The sequence below is a fragment of the Psittacula echo genome, assembly GCF_963264785.1.
Source record: "Psittacula echo genome assembly, chromosome: 6".
Classification (NCBI taxonomy): Eukaryota; Metazoa; Chordata; class Aves; order Psittaciformes; family Psittacidae; genus Psittacula; species Psittacula echo.
Genome location: NC_137743.1, coordinates 46849625 through 46862267, shown reverse-complemented (window position 1 = coordinate 46862267; position 12643 = coordinate 46849625). Strand labels below are relative to the sequence as shown.

The window sequence follows — 12643 nt, the reverse complement described above, 5'->3', positions numbered from 1 at the left end:
TCGCTCAGCATTTGCTTGCTAAATTCTCCTTCCCTGTGTGCAGCAGGAATCCCACGGCACCACTGTGTCTCAGAGCCATGCAAGGATTGGTGCTTTGCCAACGCAATCCCCATTTCTACCATTACTCTGGATCACACATGTGGCCTATAACCCGTATGACCCCACTTTCCCCTCTCTCTCGGTGTGATGCTAGCCATAGGTTTGCATCTGCTGTATGCCAGCTGCTGGATGCGTTTTTAAGAGAGCACCTGTCTGTGGAGTGTGTGGCTTTCAGAGGCATCCTGAGGTTGGGGAGGGAGATGTGGAAACCTATAGTTCTGCCTCCTTTCTTGTTGACAGCCCCCTGTGATGACAATGTGATGTGGCAAGAGGTGCTCCTGCTATGGCCATGTGGAAGGAGCCTAATGCCCTGGACATGCCTGGCTACTGCTGCTCCCCATTGTGCAAAGTAAGTACCTGCTTCACATCCCTTCTGGGCTAAAGGGTGGGGGTCATTAAGTTAGTATTGGGGAGAGTTCCGTATCATGAGGATATTAACCTGGCCTGGAAGGAGAGTCTTTTACACTGCGTCTTGCTGGAAAAGGAGCACAAACTTAAGGCCTCTGCAACTAATGTCTGCATCCCTGTGGGTTTGGGACTTGCAATGCAAACTGATTTTCACTAGCATCGAGTGCTGGATCAAGCAGAAAGACGTATATGAAGTGGAAACTGGCCTCTTCGCCTGGGTTGAGAGGTATCACCTTGTTTTGAATTAGTGGATAGCCAAAAGAGCAGGGCAGGTCCCATTCTCTATGCTGAAAGTACTATCTCTTCGTTATGGTTTCACTGATCACGCAGCAAAGATGCACTATAGTTAAAAGGCATCAGTTTGGACTCTGACATTCAGACCTTCTTGGGGTAGTGCATACCAGTGCACAGAAACCAGCAGTTTGCTGGCGGTTAACTGCTTTTTGCAAGAATGAAGAATTCACTTTGTTTTTGTAATTCTTCCCACACAATGAGTGTGGGAATAAACTTTGACGAACAAGCTCTATGATCCGTGAGCAGCTGAATGCAGATTCAGGATAGCTGTCTCTGTATAGTAGAATAAATTAGGTTATATTTTCCTTTATTTAAGTAATTGTAACTGCTTCATCACTGAAGTGAATTGCTGGTTATGCAGACACCCTCTATCTGGTATTGAACTGCCTCCTCAAGATAAAAGATTTGAATCAAGCTGTCATACTTTAAATTCATCCCTTGACTTCCTCAATTTCAAAGCCATTTGCACCCTATATTTGCTCCTTTTCCAGTGTAATTTCTTTTAACATTTTTTTACTAGTGATGAAGATTTAGTAGAGTGTCAGAAATCTGCATTTGTTCTCATTTCAGCATGCTGGAGTCAAGAGATGTTTATGAAATAAAACAATTGCTTCACTTCCTGGTATGAAAGGCAGCTCATTAGCATTAGGTTCATCAACATAGTACCACTGCCCTTCTATTGCCTTATAAACTGAGTTTGTTGATATGCTTCTGTGTGCGTATAAATACGTGTGTGTGTATGGTCTGTTTTATATGTATATGGTTCGCAATAATAACTGGCTGCCAATGCACTAGAAAAAGTGGTTGCTTGATGCAGCAATTCTCACCTCAGTGGGAAAAATGTAAAATTAATGCAGGGTCCCAACTTGAGTCAGAAAACTGGGATGGTTATTACTTTCCTTTTGTAGATTATTGTAAAATGAGTTGTAGCACTGAGGAGAGAGAAGTTCTTGTGGTGAATACCCAGACAGAAGGGGAAAAAAGATAAGTTTGGACGGATTACACTTGTATTTCACGTTTATGTGTAGGGGATAAAGCGAAGTGAGTAGACCTGCATGCAAAGTGCCCAGGAATGTGAGCAGGCTGGATCTGTGTTGAAAAACCACAGTGGGTTGGAAAACCTCTTGACTTTTAATTAACTGTAACTTGCATTAATACAAGACCCAGCATCTTGCATGGAGAAGAATGTGTTGTATTCTGTGTTAGCTGCTTACTGTTATCTTGACATTGCTTTAACCACACACTTCCTTGGCTGGGATCGATGGGTAACAACAGTATGGCTGTTGGCACTGTGGGTGGACGCAGGCTTATGCCTGCACTCCCCAGAGCTATCACTGAGACAGACATGTTGTCATGGCTGGGGATTCTTCATTGGGATGCGGAGATGCCTGTGATCATCTACAAAGCATTTTAGTACAACAGTGACTTTGCTTTATCTGCCGGGGAATGAAACAGAATGGGAAACAGTTTCCTGGTTTATCTATCAGCCGCACAGCAAAAGGGTCTGTTTCTTCCAGTCGGTCTCTGTGCTTCTTTTTGGGGATGCCTGAAGCAGAAAGGAGACCATGCTGTGAGAGAGCTGCCCCTCCAGCAGCTATTGTGTACACTGCTACAGGGAAGGAATCCATCATGGGACAGTGTTTGGGGTTTCAATTAGCTTTTTTAAACGTTATAAAATACCAGATAATAGGTTCCTCTCCCTACAGCAAGGAAATGCCTCTCCTCATCCTACTTCACCTCCAGCCAGCAGGGGAAGTTTGGACACAAATAGTGCTGTTAATCCTCCACTTAAACCGTGACCCTTCAGCTGTGCTGCCTTTAGTGCCCTCTCATGTGCATTGGGGGTTTTATGGTTTCATTTTTAGCCCCCCCTTTTTTTTATGATGGGTGTGGTTGTTGTTTTTTTCCTTTTTCTCTTGAAACAATGCACAAGAAACCAGTAAAGAGCACAAAGTTTTTAGTAACTTCCTCAGCTGCGTAGAGTAGCTCTGCTGTGCAACACAGGAGCTAGAGGCTAAGTTTTGTGGTGGTGTGACTCCAGAGAGCTGTTTCCTCTTTTCCCCATGGAGGATTTGGGTAGAGAAGTCCTTCGCAGCATAGCACATAGCTTTTGGAAGTATCAGTTAACTAACAACGGAGTAATCTGGTTTGCCCCCAGTTTAAAGAAGATTGCTATCACCAAGAATTTTAAAAAGAAATCGTCAGCCAGGCCTCCCAAATAGTGGAACTTTGCTGTAAATCATAGGGTTTGGGCTTCTGTTTATCTGCTTCCTGGTTTACATCTCTTGGTTTTGTCAGGGTCATGTTCTCTGCATCCGTCTGATGCTGAAGAACAGCAAATACTTTAAAGAAATAAAAGTAAAAAGTGTTTCAGCTCTCCACATCTGCTGTTCAGATGTGAGGACGTGAGACACAGAGAATATCCATCTGCTCCAGGAGTCTCTGTTCCTGTGCAGACCAGTAGAGAGTGCTCCTCTTTTGCTGGATTTGCTTCCTTCTCCACTCTCCTCTCACCATGGCCACAGTCTAGACATGGCTGTTTGTGATCCTTAGTTGTGTAGTATACAGCTTACAGAAACACTGCCTTGTCTTTGGAGGTCACTGGGACTTAAGTCTGGAAAATCATAGCTCTGACTTGTGTCGTTTGACCCTGAAATGCTCAGCTCAATGAACGGTGCTAAAATCCTTCCAAAGGGACTTTGTTAAAAAGTAGCTTGCTCTCCCTCTGGAGCAACTCCAACAAAACAGGTCAGAATTCCCTGTTAGTCTTGGTGCCTAAAATACGCTGGGTATTGTGGCAACCCTCTATTGAGGCACGGGACAAAGTATAAGGGATGATTTCTTGTGTTTTGCCCAGTACCACATGGGCTCTGCACCCTGTCCCCTCTCTGGGGGACCCAATGAGGACAGCATTGGGGCTGTGCACAGACCTGTGTATTGCTGCTGTGGTATGCGATAACAGTGGTATATGTGTGGAGGTGACACTGCACAATGGTCTGGATACGCTGCCAGGCATGGAAAATGCTGTTAGCTTCTTAATTAAATTATTTTAATTATAAATTATAATGTTGATAATACAGAAAAATAGATGTATTTGGATACAAAGTGTATAATATAAATATAAAACAAAATTATTAATTAAAGAAAAAAACCCAAACAGCTGTTAGCCAGTCATTAGCACTGGCAGTCCTCAGCCTTTGTCACCAGAGGGCAAGATCCTGCTTTCCTGGGACTGGTTGTGGCCATCCTCTCTCTCAATACACTTACTGGAGCAGGGCCCAACAGCCACATGCAGTCCCTGGCTTCAAGCCCTGCCAGTGTTTGAATGGAGGCAAACGCTGTGGTAGTTAGCTCCATGAGATGTGCTGAGCCTGTCCTGGCTCTTTGTTTATCCAGTGCCTTGCTCCATGTTTCCCAAGGAAAGTGCTCATCTTTTGGAAACATATGCCTTGTGTGCTCTACCAGGAACATAAAAACCACTTTCTATGTGTGTACAGCTCCATCTGCGTGTGGCATGGCCTTTTCTGTGCATGGAATGAGCTCCCCTCAAGGCCTTCCTAGCTCATCTTGTTTCTTAATAGGGGAAATACGAGATAAAGCTTCATGGTTGGCTGTATGGTAGTGTCTGCTTGCTGTGCCTCCTGGCAAGGTGAAATTGCATAATACATTTAACCTTGTTCGATTGAATTGCTTATCAAATCAATATCTCTGCTGCTTTTAGATTTTCTTAGTAGCTTCGGCACCATTTTCAGCACAAATGAATGATGATTATTTCTGTGCAAACATGTAGTTTCCTACCCTGGAATGGGAGCTTCAAAGGCTACTTAAAAATTCCCTTCTTAGTCAGAGGTGCTGTCATGAATTGGGAACTTGTTTCTTAGAGATGTTGCTTTCTTTCACTTTGCTTTAAGTATTTTGAAAGGAAAATGCAACGTGAGGAAAAATGGATGGATCATTCTCCAGACACTTAAAAAAAGAACAACAAACACAGCTACAACTTCATTGTTTCCTTACAAAAATAGAAAGCATATAGCAACTGTGTACCTCAAAACTGTGATGGGCATGATTAAACGCAAAATCCTCTCATTGTATAGGTGTCAAATCTGAATGCAGACTTGTGTAGAGCAGTAAATATTGAATGAAGAACTGTGCAAAGCAGAAAAAACCCACAAACCTGCATCCAGGAGACCTGATGCACAGAATTACTTCAGTCATTTGAAACACTTCAGTACAGTCAAACCTGGACAATATGATTAGAGTACAATCAAAATAGCTGCAAGTCATCGGGTGTCATGTTCAGCCTCCAGTAATTTGTCTTAAAGGACAGTGGCTTTCAAAATAGCCTGCTGGATGCCTGGCAGTGTACATTAGGTGCTGGTAATTAATTGGCTGCTGAATTGATCTCTTCCAGTAAAGCAGAAGGGAAAACCCAGGGCTAGATGGTAAGGAAGTATGCAAGAGTTGCAGAGGCAAAGATGAAGAGCAGGTTGGTCATTACAGGCAGCCTGTGCACAGCTCCTCCCAGGCCTCCCCAGAATAACACCTGTGTGCTCACTGCTGGCCTGTCAATGCAAAGAGGGCTTGCAAATGGTTTGGGTGTCTGTAGGGATATTTAGATGCCCTTCTAGCTCTCTGGTACGAGGAAAGCTTATTCACCCCAGCACTGGTTACAGCATCAAAGCTGGTCATGCGCTCTTACTTATCCTTGCAAGGAGCAGTTTAAAAATATTAGATGTTCAAACACAGCAGCTGTTTTACCTTGGATGGACTGTTACTTTTTCTTTAATGGTGTTTAGGTTGTAGAGTTCGTTTTTCCTGAATACCATGTTCAGCAACTGTTTGCACATTCCTAAGACAGGTATGTTAAAGAGAAGACCATTCTTATTCATAACCACTTTGTGTGTCTTGGACCTCCCAAACTCTTAGGTGGCTAATTCAAATTCCTTGAGAGCCAGAGGAGATGGTTTGACTTGCTTTCTTTGGTCAAAGATTAGTTGAAAACAACTTAAACTTGTGACAAAGTGTTTTAGCTGAATGAGTAAGCATTCCTGCAGGTAACTGGGGGGGGGGTGGTATTGTGTATTTAGGCATCTGAGCTGGAGGGGATAGAGAGTAGGGTTTGTAAACCTCCTGTAGAGACAGCTCTGCTAACCTATAGTCTGTGGGAACTGAGCAGTGCCAGGTGGTGTTCCTACAGCAATGAAAGGCAAATATAAATGCATATGTGCAGAAAGTGACTTTTTGCTTCTAAATTTTTATTCAGGCTGCTGCAGAGCAGCTCTTTGGTGAGGATATCTCTGGCAGCCAGGATGCCATTGCCATGCTGGGGAAAGGGGGACAAGGAGGATTTTTTTTTGCACTGGATGAAAGGTCTGCCGTCTCCTGGGAGTGGTGGCTGATGGCATGGGGGAATCTTGATGTCCCAGTTAAGCTTGGGAGCCTCACGGTTTGTGCTTGTTAATGGGAAGGGGATTGGTGACATATTTCCAGTAGGAGAACTGTGAATGTTAGCACAATGGCTTTTGCCTTCACTGGAATAACTTACCCAACTTCAGCTGCTTGTTCAATAGAGATGAGTTCAGACTGGAACAAGTGAGGAAAAAGGCTGCTAAACCAGCCTGGGCTTCTCAGGGAAAGGAGATTGAAAAAGAGCCAGGTCTGTCTTCCTTGGTGATGCAAAAGCTGAGGATGTATATGGTTACTTTCCTCTGTATTTATAGAATACGAGATGGAGGAGAGTAATTTCAGCTGAAGGACAAGGTTTAACAAATGACAAAGCATAAACAGGAGTGAGCCTGGGCTGGGAATAAAAAATAGTTTCTAACTGGCAGAAGAGGATGAGTGTGGCTAAACAGTGAATTACACTTGAGTGAGAGCTTGATCAGCCTATGTAAGGGATTGGGTGACGCTGCCGGATGCTGCCAGGATGATGCTGCTCGGCCCCACACTTCTGTGCCGCCTGTGAGCTCCAACTGCGCCTGGTCGCACAGCGATGCCGGTGAGCTTGCACTGAGGCAGGCCGGAGACCACAGGCATGTTTGCTCATTAGCTTGCCAAGAAACTGAGCAGGAGTAACACAAGCACATCAGTGAAATGCTCAATGAAAATCTCTCTGAGCTTAAATCTAATGCAGCAAGGTGGGGAAGGAAATCCTGTCCACCCTGCCTGCAGCAACTAGAGCAATCTAAAGGAGGGTATGTCTGCCAAAGTAGCTCTTGATTTTGGCCAGTGCAGTCATTTGAAATAGCACTGAAAAGGAAGCTGGAAACTCAAGAAACAGGTTTTTAATCACTTAGACTTTGGTAGACAATCTCTATGCAAATCACACCTCCAGTATCACCAGTGTTTGCATGGGTATGTGTTCCTGGGACTGACAAGTTCCCCATGGACTGACAAGGCCTCAGGCAAAAGCCCTGCGAGCTGCTGACATGTGTCACCTTGGCCATCTGCATTTGGCCTTCAGCTTTTGGAGAGGCACTGTGTCACTTTGCATGTGCATGGGGGCCCTCAGAGGTTTCACAGTGATGGATGCCTCCTTGGGATGCTGGGGAATGCACTTCAATGTGGCTAAAACCTGGGCAGCATGCAAAGGGAGAAAAGGTTCTGTCCATCGGTATATTTGATGTGGGGATTTTGCTGATGGAAACACGAGGTCCCCAAAAGTACAACTGTCAAAGCACTTACCTGCTCCAAAACACACCAAACATCCCCTCCCCGGCCCTGCAAGTCTCATAGCAGCTCAGCCTGAAGCCTAGGGGATCCAGGCTGGGTCCTGCTTGCTCTGGGAGAAGGCATCACACCCGGGTGGGGATGTTTGGTATTAATGGAGGTTCCTGACATTTTGCTATTTTCTCAACGATTTCTGAGCCCAGAGGCTCTTCTGGAAACATTCTTGGGTTACTTTTTTTTTTCCCTAAATTTATTTATTTATTTATTCTTTTATGTATTTTCCTTTTCAGTATACCCGTACCACAGCAGAGTTCAAGGAGCGGCGGGAAGCCTTCAGCAGCCTGTCTCCAAGGCTGCTGTGAAAGACCCTTCGGGGTACGGCAGGGCATTGCCCTCCTCATCCTCCCGGCCCTGCCTGCCAGAAATAACACCGAAAGGGGCTCGCGTGGCCCGGCTGTGGGAGCGGGGGCTGCGGGCGGGGCCGGGGCCGGCCTCCATGAGGCGGAGGGAGGGGAAAGGGGAGGTGCTGCGGCGGCGGCAGCGCGGCCATCCCTGGTCGCCGCATCGCTGCGTGCGCGGAGCCGCCCGCTGCAGCCGGCAGGATGATCGCCGCCCAACTCCTGGCCTACTACTTCACGGAGCTGAAGGAGGATCAGGTCAAAAAGGTAGATTGACCCCCCGGAGGGAGGGCTGCCCCCCGCACAGATCCCTCATTTTTTTATTATTTTATATTTAATTTCTTTTTCCTGCTGGTTTTGTTGCTTTGTGCCCGTAGCGACCGTGCTGTGGGAGAAAGGGCAATAAACCCTTTTTTAAGCATAGCCAGACGGTCCCCCCAGAGCATCCCCGGTGGAGAGCGGATCGGGGGGTCAGTGTGGAGGCTGCCTGGCGCGGGTGATGCACAGCGGGCCAGGCCGCAGAAACGGAGCTCGGCAAAGTGAGGCAGGAGCTGGAGGCTTTGGCAAATAGGGTGGTGGTGATGGCCTTTTGGGTTTGTAGAAGGCATCAGCATTCCTGCAGAGGGGACTTCCCCTTCTTCCCCAGGGTGCCTGTGGGCATCTGTCACTCCAACAAAGGGGTGACGAAGGCAAAGAGCAGGCAGTTTTTGAATTATGTGTCACTGCAGGTTCTGAATTTTCAGGAAGTGGTTGTCAGTTGTGCTTAGTAAGAAGCAGTATTTGTATGGGCTGCTTTTCTTTTCCTTTAGCATTAGGAGATTGCTGCTGTATGGTTGTTTGTAGCCCTGTGATTTAGCACTGCCACAACGAAATGGGTGTAGAGCACAGGATAAATAAAAACATGGCAGTTAGGTCCTGGCTAAGCATATTGCAGTGCTGTAGGGAGTGGAGAGCCTGGGGCTAGGGATGCAGGGACACAAATTGGGAAAATAATTGCAAATATCACCCAGCTCTGTCTCAGAGCCAGGCTGACGTCAGGGAGCAGAGGCTTCCCCTCTGCCACCTCCGGCAGTGCTGCGTGACCCACCTAGGCACATGGCTGAGCACCTGCTTGAAGGCATCCCAAAAGTATCTTTGGGATGCCTCAGTGTCAGCGTTAGCAGGGCTGATTTGTAGTGGTCTCGGGGCTCGGCCTGGTGGGAGGAGAGCATCTCCTTCCTTTGGGCTTCTGGCTGCGCCTAGGGAGACCCCAGCTGCTGTATGTGGGTGACCCTTCCTGCCTCACTCCAGCCATGCCCATCCATGCCAACTGCTCTCTTGGATAAAACACAAGGCAGCACCCCATATTTTCCACATCTCCTTCTGTGGTTTAGGTCTTTTGCTTTTACACCCAGCAGTTGTTGCGAGGAGCTGAAGGCTTTGCGCAGCCTGTAGCTTTCTGTACCTTCTGGCCCTGTGTACGTAGCTCTCCTTTTTCCCTTATTTTCCTTTTTCTGGAGGATTTGTAAATGCTGCTGCTGGCGCCAGGCATGCATGCCTGGGTTACGGCCTTCTCTGTCTCGCTGTGCCTGTTATATTTAGAAACCCAGGATAAGCACAAGCACAAGGGTGCGCGCTGGCTGAGGACCTGCAGAAAGGCTGTGTGGGGAAGGTGCGGTGGGAGCATGCAGGCAGCGGGGAAACTGTGGTGTTCCCGGGGGTTATTTATTACAGGCTGGTTCGGCACGATGGGGCGGCTATTGTCTGACAGCATGGGAATTGTTTGGCCAGGGAACTGTAAAGCGTTCTTATGGATCAGTGTGGTTTTGTCTGAAAAATAAAATAAAAATCCAATTAAAAAAAAAACCCCAAACCAAGCAGGCGACTGGTTTGGGAGGATGTAAGACAGCTTTTCCTGTTTATATCCTTTCGGAACGGATATTGAGACCCCTCAGTTTTGGCTGTCCTGTAGGGAGGGTTTCTGCAGCAGTCAGAGGCTCTGCCCCATAGTTCTGCTGCCCTGGAACCACTGGGCTCTGCTCCCTGGTTCCCTGTGGGGCTCTGTCTCAAAGTGCTGCTTGTGAGGCTTGTGCCCCATCACAGCATGCTGCTTATGGGAATACGTGCCTACATGGCTTCATTTCAGGTCCCTCCCTCTCCTCTGTGCTTCCGGAAGGGCAGCACTTTCTGCTGGTATGTGCTTCTGGCTGGGGGCTGCCGACCAAGGTGTTACCCCCTCAGCACTCTGCCCCATGGGGCTCCGGGCCACAATGGCTACTCCTCTGCCTTGCTGGTCCATGGCAGCCATCTGCTCAGCATTCGGAGGCATGGGTGACAGGTCACCTTGAGCATGCTGCTGTGGGTCACAGGAGGGATGTGAACGGGCTAAAAGTACCAATGAGGTGAATTTGGGAATGTGTTTGTTACTGGGTCTCCACCAAGGCTGAACATCCTTCTTCCTCTGTGATCTTGTTTCCTTCTTGTGTTTTTTGGGTTCCCATTCCTGCATGGCACTATGCTCGGGGCTGCCTTTCTATGGTAGGAACCCTGCTGAGGTGCGCAGGTGGGTCTGGTGGTTTCAGGCTGTCAAGACACTCTGGGTCTAAGAACTAGTGCTTCCATACTGGTTTTGCTGGGTTTCTACACCCCCCTTAAGCTTGAGAGTAATTTTTTTTCAAATTTACAGTTTCTGGAACATAAAGATGACCAGAGGGCTGGAGCACCTCTCCTATGGAGACAGGCTGAGAGAGCTGGGCTTGTTCCTCCTGGAGAAAAGAAGGTTCTGGGGAGCTTAAAGCAGCTTCCAGTACTTAAAGGGGCCTACAAGAAATCTAGAGAGGGACTTTTTAACAAGGGCATATAATGACAGGACAAGGGGGAATGGCTTTAAACTGAAAGAAGCTAGATTAGAGTAGATATTAGGGAGGAGTTCTTTACTGGGAAGGGTGGTGAGGCACTGGAACAGGTTGTTCAGAAAACTCATGGAAGTGTTCAAGGGTGGAGCTTTGAGCAGCCTGGTCTAGGGGAAGGTGGCCCTGCTCATGGCTTGCGAATTGGAGCTAGATGATCTTTGAGGTCCCTTCCAACCCAAACCATTCTATGTACTATGATTTTTCAAGGTGAGTTGTGGCCAGCAGGAAGAATAGGCAGGATGGATGTTTAGTGCTGAAGGTGCTGGTTGTTCATTGCATGCTGGCAGCCCTGTGGCCCTGCAGCCCCTGCAAGGGGGCATTTTCCAATGAAATCATGTGTATGGGCACTTGCACATAACCCTAGTGTGCAGAAGCAAGCCAACAAATAATGCTCTGTACCATAAAAATAAGGGTGTAGTTTTACCTCAAGCAGGATAAATTATGCAGATGTTTTTGAAAACATCTTTTCACTGAACGTTTGTGATCCTTCAGTGGCATCAGCAGGAGTCTTGCTGTGACAGTGGATTTTGCACAACCCAAACTGAGGCCCTCTTTCTCTAAAAGGCTGACTCCCATCCATGAAGCATCCCTGGTATCTGTGCCACTGGCCTTTGTGCAGGAGAACCTTTGTAAAACTGCTTTAGAGTACCTTTTCCCAACAGGTTTATACCTGCAGTAGCTGGCCCCAGCAAAGGGATCCTCTAGGTGTTGCCTCGTTTCTGTTTGTCACGGGAGCAATACCTTTTTGTTTTATTACCTGATGAGAGAAGAAAAAAGTTTTGCAATTCAAGAATGAGATTTAAATATCATTTAACCTTGAAAAGAACATAATGGAATGGGGTGTAAAATGTACCAACTGGCATCACAAAAAGCCCCATAGTGGTAACCTGCCAGTATAAAGGCTTTTTAGGAACGAACCTGGTAAGTTATAAGTAACCCTGCTTCAAAATGTCTAAACTACTTGTTTTAACATGTCTTGGCTCCTGGTGAATCTTCCTGATGCTGAAAGGAGTATGGAGTGTGATTAACTTTGCAGAAAAATGTTTACATGGTGGAGCATTTTCATGCAAAGGCTGTGTCAGTAAACTAGGTGCTAATGATTTCTGAAACTGTTGTGGGAGTTCCCTCTTCTTGGATACTGTTGACTATTGTCAGTGTCCAGGGAATGAAGCACGCATTTTAGGAATGGCCCTCAGTGCTGCCTGTTTCATTATGCGCTTATAATTATTCACAACTTTCCGTGGAGACTGCTGCGACGGCTGGATTTTCAGAAGCTTATTTTCCCCAAGTGCAAAAAGTATCTTCCCTATGAGACCAAGAGAAATGACACACATATGGTTCGGATTATGAAATCCTATTTACAAAAAAATTTGCTCGCAGATTCTGGCTGGCTGGTTTTTTAAGGAGAAAAAATAAAGGGGTAGAATTTTTGGAGGGCTCCTGTAGTGGCACTCTGGGAAGATGCCGTTCCTGGGGGGTGGTTCTGAAATGGCAGCTAAATAGAGAAGTGTTTTCTGCTCCTTGCCCACACAACTGCCTGACTGAAATTGCTCCTGCTCTCTGCCATTCCCAGAGAAGGGCTGGCACCCGTCTCCCACGGGGCTGCAGCCATGGGAGGCTGCATGTCTGGCTTGGTGCTGCCGGCAGCTCCCATCTCTGTCCCTGCTGGCCGCTCCGCAGCTTCCCTTCGGATAAGTCTGAGATTTGCTTTCTGATCGGCTTTTATTGCAGGCAAAGCAGGGAGTTATTAAACCTACGTCCCATAATCCAGCCTCCAGTTCCCCCCTCCCCGTTATTTGTGGCTGTTTGCTGAGGGTTTTCCCTCGCAGGTCTGCCTGTGCTGCCAGCACAGGAGAGCAGTGCTTTTTCCTTAGCAGCTGCACT

General features: G+C 47.0%; 1 protein-coding gene across 2 annotated transcripts in view; it reads left to right on the top strand.

Annotated features, from left to right (window-relative positions):
* The first annotated feature begins 374 nt into the window (after positions 1–374).
* LOC308223187 (hexokinase-1) overlaps positions 375–12643 on the top strand; it is a 46341-nt gene continuing 34072 nt past the window's right edge. The window contains exon 1 of one of the 2 annotated variants that reach the window (XM_080621920.1): positions 375–448. In XM_080621920.1, the coding sequence (XP_080478046.1) occupies positions 383–448 (66 nt within the window). In that variant the 5' untranslated portion in view covers positions 375–382. Of the gene's footprint in view, positions 449–7576; positions 8136–12643 lie in introns of those variants that run through there. The other variant, XM_080621921.1, reaches the window with a different exon arrangement.